The sequence below is a fragment of the Coffea eugenioides genome, chromosome 7 (genome assembly GCF_003713205.1).
Source record: "Coffea eugenioides isolate CCC68of chromosome 7, Ceug_1.0, whole genome shotgun sequence".
In the NCBI taxonomy this organism is placed as follows: domain Eukaryota; kingdom Viridiplantae; phylum Streptophyta; class Magnoliopsida; order Gentianales; family Rubiaceae; genus Coffea; species Coffea eugenioides.
In genome coordinates, this window is record NC_040041.1 from 25,603,395 (window position 1) to 25,622,723 (window position 19,329).

Below are 19,329 nucleotides of genomic sequence, written 5' to 3' on the forward strand. Positions count from 1 at the left end.
CATCTCGCATCGTCACAATCAGGCCTTTTGACTCCAAAACCCCCCAAAGAAATGAGATTCTTTTTCAAATTCGGCACGTACCGAATATCCTTCAAGATTCTTATGGATCCATCATGATTACGCAGCTTGATTGAACCTATCCCAACTTTTTTACATGGATTGTCATTTCCCATGTAAACAACTCCACTATCAAGTTCTTCAAATTCAAAAAATCACTTCCGTTTGGGAGACATATTGTAGGTACAACCTGAATCCAAAATTCACTTATTTGGATGGGATGTTGAAAGTGATACAGCCAAAGAGAAATCTGATTCCGCATCACGTTTACACTCTGCAACATTTACGTCTTGCGGAGTTTTTCCTTTCTTCTTCAATTTTGGACAATCTTTCTTCCAGTGCCATTTCTCATGACAGAAAGCACACTTATCTTTGGCAACTCTGTTTTTCGATTTGGACCTTCCTCTTCTCCCCTTTGATTAGCTTTGTTGACGACCTCTTGCCACTAACGCTTCATCTGCTATAGCTAATTTATTTTTTATCTTATCCTGTTTTCTCAATTCATAACTATATAAAGCAAAACATACAGTATCTAAAGACACATTCTCCTTCCCATGAAGTAACGTAATCTCCAAATGTTCAAATTCATCAGGAAAGGATGATAACAACATCAAAATCAAATCTTCATTTTCAAATTTCATATCTAAATTTAACAGGTCTGCTACTAACTGATTAAATATAGTGATGTGTTCATTCATAGTAGTATCTGGTTGGTAATCGAATCGGAACAATCTTTTCTTCATAAGGAGCTTATTCTGACCACTTTTCTTCAGAAATTTCTCCTCCAATGCTCTCAATAACTTTCATGTAGAAGTCTCGTTCTTAAAAGCATACTTTTGCTCTCTAGACAAAACGATCGAATAGTTTCGCATGCCAACCGATTTATAGTACTCCACTCCTTCTCTTCTATATCATCTGATTTCTTTTCTTCGATGGCAATGTCAAGACCCTGTTGGAAAAAAGAGTCTATGACCTCACCTTGTCACATGCCGAAATAGCCAGTACCGTCAAATATCTCCACCGCCAGCTTCAAACTTGACATTGGAGTTCTCGATCATGTGGACGAAGAAGCCGATGCCCCAAATGTAATTCTTGACATGGAATCGTCTGATGCCATTACAGATTCAAATGATAGCATTCAATATATAACAAATTACAAACAAACCAAAGGACGAACCTTCAGCTCTGCTACCACTTGTTGGGAAAATCGGATAATTTTTCACTCAAAATACAACTAGTGAATTAAACCGATTCAATAATTTTCAAGAAAGATCGTTATAACAATTTCCTTAGACAGAATTATCATTCCAAATAAATTTTCAGGAAAGGCTAGAGGGGTCACAAGTGGTCCCACTTAAAACCTAGTCTCCTATGACAGAATTTACGTGTACGATGTATTATCACAATCAGACCCGTATATACATAAACAGTACATACACACGAATAAGAAAATACACCCACATGAACCGTATAAAACACTACAAATAAATCCGACAAATATATTGAATACTATACTATAATTGAAAAGAAACTACCAAATAAATGTGTAATAAATAAAAGAGATAAGGAAAAAATACACCCCGAAAATTGATAACGGAGTTCGACCAATTTTGCCTAATCTCCGGACACCATCTAAGCGACCCGCTCTTAATTATTTGGGAGAAGGAAGAATACAAAATTTTTGTGTTTGTGTTGGTGTACCTAATTGGGAAGGCTTGAGAGTTATTTTATAACTCTCAAGCAATCCCTCAATTCCTAAAGCCACCGATGTGGGACTTGGCAAATATGCCAAAAGTCAACACCTCTTTCGCTCTTTCTCCTCCTTCTTGATGGGGGAAACATCATAGGTATTCATTCCCAGGAGTCTCATTGGGAGCGTTGGCATGGGCATTCTCGTCGAGTGCGACTAACGCGGTATAGAAATCATTCTTGATGTTGACAAGGGTTTCGTGCGTTCCCTTCTCTGCGATCACTCTATCTTTGACAACTGTGATCACGTCTGCTTCCTTGATCGTTGACAACCTATGTGCTACCAAAACTGTTGTCTGATTCACTGTCACTCGATCCAGTGCATCTTGAACTATCCTCTCTGATTCAACATCCAATGCGCTCGAACTGTATCATTAAACAACACAGGTTCTTCACTCACAAGCCCCATTTGCTGCCTTAGCCACTTCACTTGAAACTTTTGAATTTTAATCCCATCCGGTGTAATATGACTTGAATCAGGATGATCGAATCTTTGCAACAGTGAGATCACCGCAGATTTCCCGTTTCCACTCTCTCTAACTAGAGCAACTGTCTAAAACATCATTAATGTGCCAACTAAATTTAGTACACACCATATGAGAAAGAAGAAGAAGAAGAATCACCGGTGAATAACTTTGTTTTGATAACTATAGGTAGGTTATCCAATTTTACCTTGCCACTGTGAATCAATAAGAAGAGGTCTTCGAATATATGCACATTTGTCCTCCTTGGATACTTGAGGCTTACATGCCGTAACTCAATTTCGCCCTTCACAGTCTCTAAGGTCAAGCCAGACTCATCATTGGCATCAATTTTTGAATTCCTGTCTAGTATGGAAAACATTAAAGCCGTAGCACTCTTGGCTTTGCTTGAATCTATTGGAATTGAATTTGATTGAGTAACTACCATAGCTGCCAATATTAGAGCAAAGAAAACATGCAAGATAAATAATAGGTTCTGAGGCCCGTTAATCAATATCAAACAAAGCATTTCCTTAGGATTACTTGCTGAATTTTTCCTACGAGGATGTGTTTTCTGTACTTACTCGGAGAATGTCATTTTGCCATCCTTTACAAGATGGGCTCCAACGTAAAAACCAGTGGCATTAAACACAAAAGAATAATGCTAATGATGAACCCAAACCAATTCCACTAATCAACCCTTGCCTAATTCCTGCCCTCATCCGGCCTTCACACTTCTTCTCATATATATTTGTCACCTTCTCTTCAACACGAAATGAAGCAACTGTTCTTATACTCCTAACTGCATCACTAGCAACTTGACTTGCTTCCTCGTACATAATCTGCAAAAATTTTAAAGTTTACATAATTGAGTGATTTTCCAATGCTTACCAGAATTTTTTTTTTTTTTGGAAAACAAGTTTAAGGTTATTTTTTGGAAGGATAATTCATTGAATTCCTCTATATCAAGCAGATATCAACTAACGGTATCATTTTCAAAACACTCACCTTTGCATCTACACTAAACCCTTTCATGAACTTGGTTTGTATATATCCATTCAATCCTATCAGTGGTATCATCATAGCAAGAATAATAAGTGCTAGTTGCCAACTTGCACGAAAAGCAATAATCAAACCTGCAACTGCTGCTGAAGTGGATTGAACGAGCAGTACAAGTGCATCTCTAACTAATACAGGCAGAGTAGCCACATCAGCAGAGAGCTTTGCACCAATAACTCCACTTGAGTTCTCGGACTCATCAAATCAACCAACCTCCATATGAACCACCTTTCGGAAGCACATCAATCTAATCAGTCTGATCAATTTACCCCCGGCCACTCCAAAAAAGTATGTCCTTGCGGGATATGCTAGTAATGATACCACTCCAAGAGCCACAAATATTAGTGCCCAAAATTGTAAATCCTTCTTTAGTTCCGAGGTGGCTGATAAAATGTTTTGATCATGTGCGTTGAATAATGTGTTAAATCAATTAGCTTGATTAATTACTTAGTAAATGAGATAATTGGAATGTTATCTATATATCTAGAATGTTGGAATTCCCTCTAGATAATTGAAATGTTCTCTATGTATTTAGAAGGTTGGAAATTAAGAAGGTTGTTGGTAAGTGTGGCTGGAACTCTTTCCTCTAGATCTAGAATGATCATTTACAACTATAAATAGACCTTCTAAGCTTCAAACCAATACAAGAGAGTGAAAGACATAAAAGAAAAAAAAACAATTAAAGCTACCCTTGTCTCCAAATATTCTTAATTCTTGGCTTAATATCCAACAAATTGGTATCAGAACTAAAGTTTCACAGCCTTAGTTCATACCCTAAAACCAGAAAAATTTGAGAAATTTTCAACTATACAAGATGGCTAATCATACTAGTGATGGTCTTCCAATTCCCATATTTTCCAGTGAGCACTATAATCATTGGTTCGTGAAAATGAGAACAATTTTCATATCACAAGATTTGTGCGAATATGTAGAGAATGGCTATACAAAACCAGAAAGTGAAGAAGGTCTCACCAATCAAGAATTAAATGCACTTAAGGGGCATATGAAGAAGGATGCAAATGCTCTTTCACACATCCAACAAGATATGAGTCCAGATATTTTTTCAAAAATTATGGGAGCTGATCATGCCAAGGAAGCATGAGAGAATATACAAAAGGAGTTTCTAGGGAATCTTAAGGTAAAGAATGTTACTCTTCAAACTCTTATAAGAGATCTTTAAAATTTGAAGATGAGTGATGATGAAAATATTCAAAATTACTATACAAAAAACACCACAATTGTAAATGAAATGAAACCTTTGGTGAAGAAATTAGTGATAGCAAAATTGTTGAAAAGATTCTTTTTAGTTTGCCTCCAAAATTTGATCCAATGGCGTCCACAATTGAGGAGACAAAAGATATTTCTTCAATGAGTGTTCAAGAGTTTATGGGATCCTTGAAAGTTCATGAGAGAAGGTTGGCTAGAAATGTTGAAAAATCTGTTGAAAGTGCTTTCCAATCGAAACTAAATTTCACACCCAAAACCAATGAACGAGAGCCAACCTGTAACTACCAAAGAGATGGTAGATATGGCTGTGGAAGAGGCAGAGGCAAAAATTCAAAAGAAAGAGGAAGAAACAGCCTTCAAAGAGGCCTTAATGCTCAAAATTCACAACCTTGCAACTATTGTAGCAAGACCAATCACCTTGAAAAAGATCGTTGGCACAAAGACAAGCCAAAGTACTACTATTGCAAGAGATTTGGCCATATTGAGAATTGCAGATTCAAGACCAATCATCAATCACAATTTTCAGAAGACAAGCAAGGAGAAGGAAACTTATTCTATGCTTGTCACATGGCCACCGAAGTCAAGAACAATATGTGGTACCTTGACAATGGTTGTAGCAATCATATGACAAGAGATAGATCCATTTTTGTTGACTTGGATGAATCTATAAAGACTGAAGTGAAGATGGAAAATGGAGTCATAGTTCAAACACAAGGATTGGGAACAATTGGTGTCCAAACCAGGTAAGGTATGGAGTTCATTCGTGATGTTTTATTTGTTCTTGATTTAGACCAAAATTTATTCAGTCTTGGACAGCTTTTTGAGCATAATTATGCACTTAACTTTGATGATTATGAGTGTTGTATCTATGACGAAAAGGATGGTAAACAACTTGTGATGAAAATCCAAATGCAAGCCAACTAAAGTTTTCCAATCAAATTCAATTATAGTGGAAATCAAGCCTTGAAAATAAATGTCAATGAAGATTCATGGTTGTGACACAAGAGGTTTGGTCATTTGAATTTTCATAGGCTCAAAGTGCTTCAACAAAGAGGGATGGCATATGGCTTGCCAAGAATTGAGGAGAAACATGAAGGTTGTGAAGGTTGTGCACTTGGCAAACAACACCAGCAACCATTTCCTAAAGAACTTGCATGGCGCGCCAAGAAGAATTTGGAGCTAACTCATATGGATATTTATGGGCCCATGAAGACAACTTCTCATAGAGGTAAAAGTATTTCATCCTTTTCATTGATGATTTTTCAAGAATGACTTAGATCTATTTTATGAAAGAAAAATCTGAGGTGTTTTCAATTTTTAAGAAGTTGAAAAATCTTGTTGAAAAACAAAATGGCTATTACATCAAGAAGTTGAGGAGTGATCGTGGTAAGAAGTACACCTCAAATGCATTCCGAGAATTTTGTGAAGATGCAGGTTTGGAGAGGTAGCTGACCATTGGCTACACGCCACAACAAAATGGAGTCTCGAATAGAAAGAACCAAACTGTGATGGAGATGGCAAAATCTATATTACATGACAAAGTCTTGCCAAAGAAATTTTGGGCTAAAGCCATTTATACAGCTATATATTTGCTCAATCAAAGTCCTACAAAGGCTGTGTTGAATCAAACTCCAATTGAAGCATGAAGTGGAAGGAAGCCATCGGTGAAATACTTGAAGGTTTTGGGAGCATTTGCTATGCTCAAATTCCAAAAGAAAAGAGGTACAGGCTTGATGAAGTAAGTGAAAATTATATTTTTGTCGGTTATAGCTCCAAGTCTAAAGGTTATAGATTATTTAACTTGAAGACTAACAAAACCATTATTAATCGAGATGTTATATTTGATAAAAGTGCTACTTGGAATTGGGTTGAGAAAAAGATTGTGAAGTAGGTTGTTTGGAATCATGAAGAAGAAGAAATTCAACAAATGAAAAAGAAAATAGTGATGATTCAACACCAACAAGCAGTTCATCATTATCTACAAGTTCAAGTTCAAGTTCAATTTCTCCAAACTCAACTCCAAAGAAAATGAGGAGTTTCAGTGATATTTATGCAAGATGCAATTTTTGCATTCTTGAACTAGAAAATTTTGAAAAAACATATGCAGAAAAGGATTGGAGAAAGGCAATGGAAGATGAAATTTATGCAATCGAGAAAAAGCGATACTTGGAAGCTAGTTGAAAAGCCTCAATCCAAGGAGATCATTGGTGTCAAGTGGATTTACAAAATCAAGTTGAATCCAGATCGTTCAATCCAAAAGAAGAAGGCAAGACTTGTTGCTAATGGCTATTCATAGCAGCCCGAAACTGACTACAATGAAACATTTGCACCGTTACAAGATTTGATACAATTAGACCTCTCATTGCCGTGGCAACCCAAAAAGGTTGGAATCTCTACCAACTTGATGTCAAATCTGCCTTTCTGAACGGAGAATTGAAGGAAGAGGTGTATGTTGAACAATCTTAAGGTTTGTCAACGAAGGATGAGAAGACAAAGTATATAAGTTGAAGAAAGCATTGTATGGATTGAAACAAGCTCCAAGAGCTTGGCATAACCAAATTGATTCTTACTTCATGGAGCAAGGATTGAAGAAGAGTAAAAGTGAGCGAACCTTATATGTGAAAACTCAAGGTAAGTTAAACATTCTCATTGTTGCTTTATATGTTGATGATTTGCTTTACACCAGTAACAATGAGAAGATGATTGCTGATTTGAAGAAAAACATGATGAAAAGATATGAAATGAATGATATGGGACTGCTACATAATTTTCTTGCTATAGGGATTTATCAATATGATGATGGAGCCTTTATTTGTCAAAAGAAATATGCTAAAAATATTCTTGTGAAATTTGGCATGACTGATTGCAAACCTATGGCCACACCATTTGTTGTAAGTGAAAAGCTTGTCAAAGAAGATGGTGAAAAGAAAGTTGATTCTACTTTGTATAGAAGTTTATTTAGTGGGAAATTTGCTTTATCTTACAGCTACAAGGCTGAATATCATGTTTGCTTCAAGTTTATTATCAAGGTTTATGCACAATCCCAATCAATTACATCTTGGAGCAGCCAAGAGAGTGTTAAGATACATCGAAGGGACACTCAACTACGGCATCAAATTCAGCAAAAGCGCTAATTTAAATTTGCATGGTTATTGTGATAGTGATTAGGGTGGATGCCTTGATGATATAAAGAGCACCTCAAGCTATTGTTTTTTGCTTGGTTCTGGAGTATTTTCGTGGGCATCAAAGAAGCAACAAAGCATGAAAGGACTATAGATTGGATTATGTAAATTTTAATTTAACAATTTTACCCTTAAAAAATGATCACATGCAAGGTACATGATGAATTCCAACCAAAAACTAGTCGGAAACCTACGTAGAGACTAAATTTGATTAATGTAAATTTGTAAAGGATGTAAAAATACACTTTTAAAAGTGAAGGATGAAAAAAGTTATTTTACAAAATATGAAGGACGTTTTGAACGATTTTCTCTATCCAAAAACTAACATGAAGATGGAACAGTCAATTTTGTTTTTTCTTTAATGTGCCTTGCAGCAATCTATCTTCAACATTTTTCTTTATTTATTTTTTGTTTTGTCAATGTCTCTAAATTATTTTGGGCTTTTGTATTATTTAAACTGCACATTAGAAAAACTGAATCTGTACCTACATAAGCTCTAATTTGGAATTCAAAAAAAAAAAAATTCAAAGTCAATCATAGTAATCAACACATATAATATTCTTAAACAGTGGCTTCCCATCCCATTGAAAGTTGCCTTGGCAGCTGCATTAAGTGAGAGGAAAATAAGTACTACTAGTAAACAATACAAAACAAAAATAACTTTCTAAGACTTCGGTACATGGAAATGAATTTTCAAATATTATGATTGTCTAATATACAAATAAAAATTGTAATTGCATTTTATCTTGCCCTCGAAATTTTTAATACATTTCTTTTCATCAATACATTTCATAGAGAGAGAAAAAGAGGAGGTGGCAATAAAGTGAGACATATTCCTCTTTATTTTTATCATTTAATTAACTCAGTCGTAATCATATTTCACATCATTTTTCAGATACAAATATAAGGATTTATCAAGAGCTCATGTCGACAAATATTTCCTTGCTTGTAATATCTTTAATATGATTCTTAATACAGCGTATCTCCCCACTCTATCTTTCCCAAAAAAAAGGAAGATCGCTTCAAATGTAATTTGTTGATAGTGACTGAATGGCACGTAGTCCAAGTCTACAGCAGTTTCTATCAAAGCATTTTGGTTTCCACAATTATTTTAGCTCAAAATCGGACACTTTAGGTTAAAAGCGGGATCAAGCAAAGCAACTTTCATATTTTATTAGTGCTATTGGATTTGAATAACGATTTGTATATAATACGCTTATGGCTTATTGGTTCGGCTAAAGCAGCGAGTCTTGCAACCACTACAAACGAGTCCAACGGTGGAAGGCAGCCAATTATTTTTGTTACATGCCAGTCCCCCAAATTATGAACTATCCTATTATCTTTCTTTAGGGAATTACATTATTATTTTGGTACAATATAAGCTTTGAGGACATCATATTATATAAAAACACCAGGGAAAGAAATTAAAAGTTCAGTAAGTAAATACTTGGTCATTTTGTGATCTAACATAGAAAATCAAAAGGTTGAATCTCCCAAGAACAAAAAAGCATTAAAAAAAAGAATAAAAATGAAAAAATTTGGGGACACTTTGATAAACATTTTCTTTGACTTGTAGTTTATGATCTTTCATCATCTATTCAGAAATAGGATATAAGCATATGCTCCAAGAACCAAAGCAGAAGTGGAAATAATGTTGCAAAATAAATAAAACACAGGCCTTATCATCCATGCGAGAAAAAAACGAAATAAAAAGGTCCCAAATGTGGGGTGGACAAAGAGAAAAAGGAGTGCCATTATAAGGAAAATTCGAATTTAAAATCTCTCACTCATATTCCCTTTTCTGAACTACTAAACTCATCTCTCTCCCCACTTAGCGTATATACAATTTGTAAAATACAATACCAATTTCACTTGTTTTACTTTTTTGAAACAGTACCAAATGTACAATTAGGCAGTATATGTCATACCTAAATAGCTCTTACATCTTATCCATTTAAATGGAGTTTAATTTCATAAGATGCATAAAAAACAAATGGTGCATAAGAATATTTTTTAATTGGTGCATAAGAATTATTCCCATAAAGAAATTTACAAACTCGTAATCAAAGACTGTACACTTGGATTTGTAATAAGAGATGAGAACAAGCTGAATGTATTATTCTCTCCATTCTCGTCTCATTTGTTGGTTTTTTTGGTGAAATGGACCTCTTCTTTGATCAATAAACTTACATAGATTTGTATGAGGATATATATAATTGGACAATATTGAACATTTCATGAAAATTAAAAACTCATACAACCGACACCACAATGGTTCTCTGTCTTCTTTTGTGGGCAACAGCTATAAAGACGGTCATTGACAAGGATTGTACATTCTCTTGACAAAAAATTTAAAAAAAAAACAATAAAAATAAAAGTAGAAATCAAATCAAGTGGATGTCCCTACAGAAAAAAAACATATTCGTAGAAGGCACAAAGAATCTGATCCAATCCTTTCGGGCCGATATTTCGTTTACTCCTGCGTGTGTGTTCTGTAAATGTGTGCGTGTGTTCTTTCCGTCAATGGAAAAAAACAAAGAATCTGATCTAATCTTCAAGGTCAGAACTCAGGAGACTCCTGCTGTACACTTCAGACTTAGTTGGCGGGTACTGTTTTATTTAATTGATTATTAGCATCCATATTATTGAATTAATCTCAAAATTTAAACTGGGATTAACAAATGGTAAATTTTTGTAAGCTATTTTTTGGGCTAACAATTACAAATGTATGTTAATTGTGCAAAAACTAAATTTCATGAAAAGTTTATCTTTAATAAATACCACCAACAATGATTATTTTAATTAAGAAAGACATAAACTAACTAAAATTACTAATTAAATACTAATAATCCTACCTGTAATTAGTATTGCAGAGTGCTAATGATACGTTAAAGAAAATATATGAAAACAAGAAGATAAAAAACTTCTTCTTGTTATCATGTAGTTTGCTTTCCAAAGCTGAAACTTCTTCCCAGCTTCTTCAAATTCTTTCTAAACAAAATTTGCTTTTTTTTTTTTTGGAATTTTTTTGTTTGTTTGTCATCTTTCTTCGCAGATTCCGACATCCCATCTTGTTTTCTACTGGAAAAGAAAAGCAAGCTGTTCATATTTCTCCTCTTTCCTGATGCTACTACTACTGCCCACTGTTTCTATCACTCTGTATTCTTTTCCAAGCTCAAAGTTTTGAGCTTGATGAGAGAATTGCTTTTGGAATTACCAGTTTCGTTTATACTGAAATGGGTTTTCTGGGTTTTCAGGATTACAGCTTAAAATTGTGAATTGAGTTTATAAAGGAAAAAAAGAAAAGAAAAAACTGGGAATTTCAGATATTGATCAGTATGGATGAGAAATCTGGAAGTGGGGTGATTGTTGCTGAATTGGTGAATCAATCAACTCATGAACCTCAATCAATGCAAGATGAAGATATGTCTCAGCCTCGTCATTTTAAAATGGTAAAAGGAAATTTCAACTTTTTTTTTCTTTGAAATTCTTCTTGTCTGAATCTGTGACGTGTATGGATATATTGCTCTTTATTGGTGGATGGCAAAAAAAAGGCAGTTTCTCTATTTTCAATGTGGCAAGTCTGTAATTATACTCCTTATTTTTGCCAGAAGAATTGGTTTTTGTGTTTAATTATGTCTTGGTTATATGATGTTCTAGTTAATCTTAGGACTGTTTGATGAGCTATGTTTGAAATGTGAAGCTCAGAAAACACCCCCCCAAAAAAAAAGGAGTTCTTGATAGCAAAGGTGAATGCTTGTTTGTTTGGATATCTGGGAGTAGGCAATGTACAATCTCAATCTTATATGTGAGTTCAATTTCCTTCAACAATTCAGAAGAAATAAAACTAATTGTAGTGTAAAGATAAGGGAAAATGAGGTTTAGATGGGTGAATGCTGCTGAAAGATTAGAGGGGGATCTCAAGAAGGTGTCTGAGAAGAAAGAGAAACAGGAGAAAGTTTTCAATAAGTGAAGAGTAAAAAAAAGTGGAAAAGAAACCTCACTTGATCGATGAGAAGAAAACATTTTTTGAGTTGATTCAAGGGTAATCTGCTGATAAGAAGAGCATTATCCATATGCCGGTTGTCGGGCTTTAGTTTGATGAAAAATACAGTGTGATCATTAGTAGGTCACAAAATCAAATGTATGATACTGGGTTTTCCTCTTGTGGTATTGTATTTCAGAATACATTGGACAATTTAATATTAATTGTTTGGAAGAAAATTCTGCTTTTATGGATATAACTTCAAGGGTACAATTTGGACGAAAACTTTGATGCCAAGTAGTGTGATTAGTCGAGGTTTATTTAATGGCCGGGTGATAGGAAAATCCATACAGTCCAGAATCTGTAGAGATAGCACACAGTTTGAAGGAAAATTCATGGCCCGTCACTTGCTGACCTGAATCGATTTACTCAGGCCTTGTTATTAGGTCAGTGCTACATGTATAAAAAATTAAAAAAAAAAAAAAAGAAGCTAAGACCAGTTCATAATTTTCTCAGTTAAATTGTTAACCAAACATTTATATTTTGACTCCAACGAAGTTGTGGTCGAATTTTTTACTGATTGCATTGATAATATTTTTCATTTGTCATTTAAATATCAAGGATTCTAAAATATGCTTGTTCTTGTAATTCAGAAAGAAGAAGGACAAGAGGCCACCTTAATGCAACATCCAAAACGTCCAAACCTTTCTTCTTTGCAAGTACCTGTGAGGTCCTTGGAAAACACATTGTCTAGTTTTGCACGAATTGACATTCCTAGTCCAAGTTCTACGAGGAATGGGTTACCTCCTAGACCAAGCTCAGCAAAATTTGTGTCATCCATGAAAAATCTTCTTCCACAGAAAAGCTCCAAGGGAAAGAACCTTTCCCATGATGGTGAGAAAACAGTTCTCATAGTTCCCGACACTCCACCTTCTGATAAGCCTTCAAACAGGCCTTCTACCTCCAGGTCATTTTCTCTCAACAAAATTTTGTTCTCTTCATCGACAACATCAACACATTCTTTGCCAGTTACTCCAATGACAGATGCAAGTACCTATGAAGTAGAGGAAAGTAACTTAAATGGCCACACTTATTTACCTGTAAGTCTCCTTACTTATTTACTTCATGTTCTAGACTCTTTTTCTGTGCTTGTTACTCTATGCTTAAGTCAGTCTACCTCTGACAGAAGCATGAGGTTGAGCAGCAAATGCAACGCTCATTCTCAGTTCCCGTAAATGTTAAAGTTAAAAGCCTAAGACGGACAGATTCTTCAGGATGTTTGGTTCGTGTAATATCAGCAACCCCTCGGCCTAGAACAGATGAGAATAATGTAGTAGACAATGCTACAGAGATAGAAACAGGTAAATATTATTCAGACCCTATGTATAGGCTGACGTTTTTGTTAAGAATTCAGAAACAAGATATTTCTAATTGTTTGGCATTCTTCATGAATTCCATTAGTATCGTGACTGTTGTGTCACGAAGTTTCAAGACTATGCCCTTTGATTAGTTTGTTTGACTCTGCATCCAATAATAACCATCACATATTTTTTTTTGTTTATAATGTATGAAGCCGTTTGTACCTCTGTTCAGCCAAGTGAACTCAATGAATGTTGTTGCCTTAAAAAACTGAAAAAATGATATAGTGAATTTTGGAATATTCATATGACTGAGTTGATTTTCAAATGACACTGTACAATGAAATGACTGCAATCTGTCTTTCCAAAACTAAGGAAGACAAGAAATTTTAATCTACTTCCATCTATCTTTCCTTTTCTTTTTGTCTTTTTGGTTTCCCTAAAATTTCTCAAAAAAGTTTGGTTCTAGTTACAATTATTTTCTTCTGTGCAGCATGTGATGATGCTGCAGAAGATATACCAGAAGAAGAGGCAGTGTGCAGGATATGTATGGTTGAACTTGGAGAAGGCGGTGAAACATTTAAAATGGAGTGCAGTTGCAAAGGAGAGCTTGCACTTGCCCACAAGGAATGTGCAATTAAGTGGTTTAGTATTAAAGGCAACAAAACTTGTGATGTCTGCAAGAAGGATGTTCAGAATCTTCCAGTAACATTATTGAAAATACAGAATCCAGCTGATGTCGTAAGAAGGCCGCCAGTAGGTGCGCAGCAGATGGAAGTGACTCGTTACAGGCAAGTTTTGCACTAAAATATGCACTTACCTTTCTTCCTTTTTCTAAATATGCACTTAACTTTGTCATCATTTTCTGTTTTGTTAACGTCAATGTAACTTGAACATGTTTTAAACAACTAAGAAAAGAAGAAAATAGATTATGCACACTCAAGCACAAGGCTACAGAAGAAAACAGGTTCTGAGCAAAAGGCAACTAAATACCCAAAGAGGATGATATTTACAGAAATATGAAAAAGGAAAAGATAGAATGGGAAGTAAAACAGAAAATGAAATTAGTGAATTGGGAGAACCTTTGACTCATAAGTAGAAGAAAAGAACGGGGAGGTGGAATTTCCCAGTGCTTCAGTTTTATTGAGAAAGAGTTACATTAAAGAGCTGCAAGATTGAAAGAAACCCAAAAGAGCAACCATAGACGCTCACAATATTGGTATTATGAAAGAGAAGAACCTTTAGCTACAATTAAGTGAACAAGATCACAATTAAGTGAAATTTTAAGAAAAGCATGTCTATTCCTTCTCTCAACTTGCTCGCTGCTTACACACATCTTGCTGGCCTAGAATCTAGCAAAATGGTGTCAGGAATGATGATGTCTTCAATGTTGTTTATGGAAACTTCGCAATGGAATGATATACTTGTAAATAATCTTCTAGTGGTCTTACAACAGTGATAAAATTTTAGTCCAAATTGACTCAGGCTCTAGTCTGTTCTTACGTGCAGCGTGTAAAACTTGCTGATACATATAGAGACGTTCTTGTTGCCTTTAAATCCCAACTTTCTGGAGCTTATTTTGGTATTTTATTTGTTCACCCTCAAATAGGCTCTGGCAAGACATACCAATCCTTGTCATGATCAGCATGCTAGCATATTTCTGCTTTCTGGAGCAGCTTCTGGTATGACTTTGCTCTCTGCTTGACATTGCCTTGCTTTAACCAGTCTAGTTTACACATATAAGGTTGTGCACCACATTTCTATACATTTGAACTATTACTCATGTAAATTTCCCTTACCTGAGTGCTGACAGTGCCGTTCTATTAGCATTCATTGATGTATCAGCTGTCTTTTGGTAGTGAGACTCTTTATAAATCATGTGCTTTTTTGAGTTTAATAAAAAAAAATTCATAAACAAAAAAAAGGCCTGTAATGGGGGCCTAAGACCCAAAAGAACCCAATGATGAGATTTTACTCTTTATAAATCATGTGCTTTTTTGAGTTTAATAAAAAAAAATTCATAAACAAAAAAAAGGCCTGTAATGGGGGCCTAAGATCCAAAAGAACCCAATGATGAGATTTTTTTATCCAGATATAGGGTGCCTGTGGTAGGAAACAAGGCATATATTCTGGTTTGACTTTTGGAAACATCAGAAAATGTGCTGGTCTTTTACGATTTTATACATTAAAAATGAGTGGAATGAGAAATTTAGCAATTCCATATGCTTCTTTCTGCAATATATCTCTCCAATATTCTTCCTTCAAAAGCATCACATTGTCATCATAATTCACTTTTCTAAGCAGGTATCTGACATGGGACCTCGTGCACTTGCGATTTCTTTACCTTTTTCTTGTGCACTAGGCTTCATTTCAACCATGATAGCTTCTACCATGGGTAAGATTTTTTTACTGTTTCTTCTGCTGGCGATTTCTATATTTACTTTCCTTGTTTGGTACTATTTTCTCTATCTTTTGGACCAAAATAGGGCCTTTAGTGGTTATTTGCATCGCATTTATACACTGTCAATATAGGCAAAGGAAATGGATGCATGTTCTATACTAAGCAGTATACACAAAGTGGAATTTTCTTTGCAGTAATATAGGTTAATAGCACCAGTTCCTATCATTTAAGCATCTTTGAACATATAGATAGCTGTATGGGTACGTTGGGTCTATAGGTATTTACAGTATTGCGACCATCAAGCCAAAGCCAAAAAAAAAGGGATAAAATGAAGGAAAGATTCTGGAAAAATTTTCAAAAATGTTAAGAAACCATTTCTACTTTTGTTGCACCTATCTCTTTTGCAAAATTGTAGTTGAAAAAAGTAAACTAGTCAATAGCTCATCCAAGCACATTAGGAAGGCCTAAATGTTGCCTTACATGCTTTACATCTAACTCAATTGACGAGTGTTGAGACTTGTCCTTGTAGGCTAGTTAAAAAATGATTTTATGCTTGGTTACTAGCTTAAGTTAGTTGGATACTTTTTTTTTTTTTTTTTATTTTTTTTTTTGTAAGTGAGAGGACTTGAACCCAAGACCTCTCACTTACAACCTCTCCAACCTTACCACCCAACCCAACCCTCTCCCCCGGTTAGTTGGATACTTTAATTTGGTGCCTAGAGTCAGGATGTAAAAGCTTTGAGACTGTCCCAGTGGTTGGTAGCATAATCAGATTCTAAGTCAAAGTCAATCATCTAAGTTTTTTGTGAAGAAGCTCAGAATATGGCTACCAAAAGGATAGTCCACAACACTGAGAAGTTAATTTCCAGCATAAGAGAAGTAAGATATCAACCATAACAGACCAAAAAAAAAACAAAACAAAAGGAAAGAAAACAAAAAAGAACCAAAAAGAAAATGTATCCTAATTTGTAGTGAACAGAGAAATGAATTGAAGAAGAAAATGGGGAAAACCAAATATTGACATTTTTCTAAGAGCAAACAATTCTCTTTGAATTTTCAATTTGCTACAATTCTAGGAGGAAAGTTGTTTATGATTTTTTCTGTAAAGTGATACATCTTGTAAGAAAGAGCTGAAATAGCAGGATTTGCTATGGCAGCTAGTTGGACAGGTACTTCATAAGCTTAGACAAATATGTTGAAACTACCACATAAAAGAAAGCTTTACCTGATTGGCCTAACTATAATGAATACTTCCTTTTCAAGTGTAAAACTTTCACAAAAGTATTTGATATTTTAACTCTAGTAAAGGGAATACCTTATAATCTCCTATTTGCTTGCCTGCCTTATAATAGAATGACATTGTTTATATACTAAACTTGGAAATGTTGATGTGCATGTTACAAAGCATTTTCTGCATATAAATTGTCCATGAAGTTGGATATGTTCATCTGATACTTTTACTAGGTTTGATTTTTTATTCTATTAATTCTTTGCTTCTAATTGATTATCTTCTTATGATAAGATTTTTTTTTTTTTTTTTTGGCAGTTAGTAAAAGTTACATGTGGGCATATGCCTCATTCCAGTTTGCAATCGTCATCCTTTTTGCTCATATATTTTATACTGTGGTAAATTACTCTCTCTCTCATTACTTTCTCTTGCTTCTGTGCCGCTGGCACCCTCATCCCCCTACCATCACAGTCACACACTAACATCTCTCGCCTCTTGTTTGTCATATGGGTGGGTGAGAAGGGCTCCCGTACTTTCTATCTTACATGTAGAAGAAGATGAATTTTATTATATAGTTCAATCAATCTACTTCTGCAGCTTAATGTAAATGCAATTCTATCGGTGCTGCTTTCTTCCTTCACCGGGTTTGGAATTGCAATTGGCACCAATTCACTGCTTGTGGAGTACTTGAGATGGAGAACAAGCAGACGTCATTCATCTCATCAGCATCCAAATGTGTCCGGCAGCACCGGTAGCACCATGAACACGACCTAAGACACAGGCAGCACCATCATCAATCTCAGCATGATAACCACCAGTCGCAACATCCACTGACAGATAATCTATCTATTAGGCCAGCTGAAAATGGTAGGCAGCATGAAACCGCTACTCTGGGAACATAAAACACATTCTTAAATGATCTTCCTTTCCTTTCTAGGTAGCTCAGCACCATTGTTCCGTAAGTTCGTCGATATTGAAGCCGATAGTAAGTTAATACCAGTTAGAGACTTCACAAGCTTGGGCTTGGAAATCTCCAAATTTTGGTGAACCACCGTTTGGATTGGTCATTTTTTCAAAAACAAGTTTTTCAAATACAATGTTACAGTAATACACAATAACTCAAAAAACATCTCATCCATGCAACATGTCAAATACTTCAAAAAAGTTTTATAGTAAAAATTTTTCATAGACACTGCTACAGTAAAAATTTTTTTAAAACAGCTAAATTTTTCTTGGATGAATTGAATATAGCTGAAGTTGATAGTTGCTGTAGCTTATTTTACAGTTATTGTTGATGAATCATTTGTTGCAGCAAGGGAAAAAAATGGCTTCTCTTTTCAAGGCAGATGGTAAATTCTGGTTTGGTTGTGTAAGATCTCCAAATTCGTGGAAGATTGCAAATAACACTGCAGTTTTTGGCTAGCAAACGAATTACCTGTACTCTGTTTTCGTAGGAAATTCTGAAGCTCAAATTTGGCAATAATCCCGATCATATTCCTTCCTCAGCTAACTACGCAATATCCATTCAATTTTTAACTACTACCGTTGCCATGCAATGTTATCAGAATTCCTGAAGCCTAGATAGTAGCGTTGTAGTTAACATGTAGTGGTGTCACAAAGAAAGGTCCATTCTATTGGGACTCCAATTCAGCAGGCTCCCAATGGTATATTTGTAACCCACATTTATTTTTGCCTTTTTTTTTTTTTTTAATAAAAGAGGACTCTTGCAGGCTGCAAATGAATCAACTCAGCCCATTAGCGCTCACGAGCCGACTCAATTAAAACCCGACTCAAGTTCAAAGTCAATATTAAGATCACGTTAACTTGTCAAAGTGATTGAGTAGAGTGAGTACTTAAATATTTGGTTCCTTAGCTTGTCGAGCCGACTCGAATTTATATATTTTTAATAGTGAACTTACATATATACCCCTTATATTTTTATCATTTATTAGAATCCAATATCAATTTTATCCATTTTAAACAATATAATTTTTTTAATTTTATTTGAGTTCAAGTAAGCTTGAACTCGAGTTTGACTAAGCTCAACTTGGAACTCCAGCTCAAATTTTAAAATGAAAATTCATTGAACTCACACACGAGTTCAAGTCTAATCAAAATCGAAACAAACTCAACTCATTTAGAACAAAACTCAAATCAACTCGATTCGTTGGTAGCCCTAATCATGCCCTTCAAGTCCCAGCCCAACAAACAAAAACGTGCAACTGAGTAGAAGAATCTACATTTCAACCATTTCGCGTACCTTTTTGGTTAGGCAACCTAGATAATCAGCGAGTCTGCAGGAGCTCTAAGAGAAATTGCCGTCATAGTCAAGCAAGATTGATTAAGGCTTGGTACCAGATGCCTCAGCTATTGTGAATAGGTGTAGAGCACATTTTGCTCCCATCATTTTACTCAAATGGTCAGCCTAATATAACATTTAACATGAAGTCACTTGATGTAAGATACCAAAACTAAAGATACAGGAATGAGCATTGCAATATGGACATGACATTCTTCAGCCCTGCTACTGCTCAAAACCCTTGGCCAAGCGTCATCTCAAGAACAATTCAGGTTTTAAGAGTAGCCAAAGTAGCAGTGAGGTGAGGCTAAAATGTGTTAACA

General features: G+C 35.1%; 1 protein-coding gene and 1 pseudogene across 2 annotated transcripts; one reads left to right on the top strand and one right to left on the bottom strand.

Annotated features, from left to right (window-relative positions):
* Positions 1–1,898: 1,898 nt before the first annotated feature.
* On the bottom strand, positions 1,899–3,730 carry LOC113777186 (annotated as a pseudogene).
* A 6,534-nt stretch (positions 3,731–10,264) lies between these two features.
* On the top strand, positions 10,265–17,801 carry LOC113777456. Of its 2 annotated transcripts, XM_027322545.1 has the most exons (9): positions 10,265–10,342; positions 10,993–11,187; positions 12,374–12,820; positions 12,907–13,081; positions 13,572–13,869; positions 14,688–14,760; positions 15,380–15,473; positions 17,026–17,105; positions 17,305–17,801. In XM_027322545.1, exons 2-9 carry the CDS (start codon positions 11,074–11,076, stop codon positions 17,479–17,481), a joined length of 1,458 nt encoding a protein of 485 aa, XP_027178346.1. In that variant the 5' UTR covers positions 10,265–10,342; positions 10,993–11,073; the 3' UTR covers positions 17,482–17,801. The 2 variants fall into 2 exon arrangements, with proteins under 2 accessions (XP_027178346.1, XP_027178347.1); XM_027322546.1 differs by lacking the exon at positions 10,265–10,342 and having other exon boundaries at positions 10,739–11,187; positions 15,383–15,473.
* The last annotated feature ends 1,528 nt before the right edge of the window (positions 17,802–19,329 follow it).

What these genes read in the sequence shown, in the direction of transcription:
- LOC113777456 (XM_027322545.1), top strand. Translation starts at nt 11,074, where the DNA reads ATGGATGAGAAATCTGGAAGTGGGGTGATTGTTGCTGAATTGGTGAAT. An exon ending in ATGGCCACACTTATTTACCT is followed by an intron (nt 12,821 to 12,906) that starts GTAAGTCTCCTT and finishes TACCTCTGACAG; the next exon opens with AAGCATGAGGTTGAGCAGCA. An exon ending in CATGATAGCTTCTACCATGG is followed by an intron (nt 15,474 to 17,025) that starts GTAAGATTTTTT and finishes TTTTTTTGGCAG; the next exon opens with TTAGTAAAAGTTACATGTGG.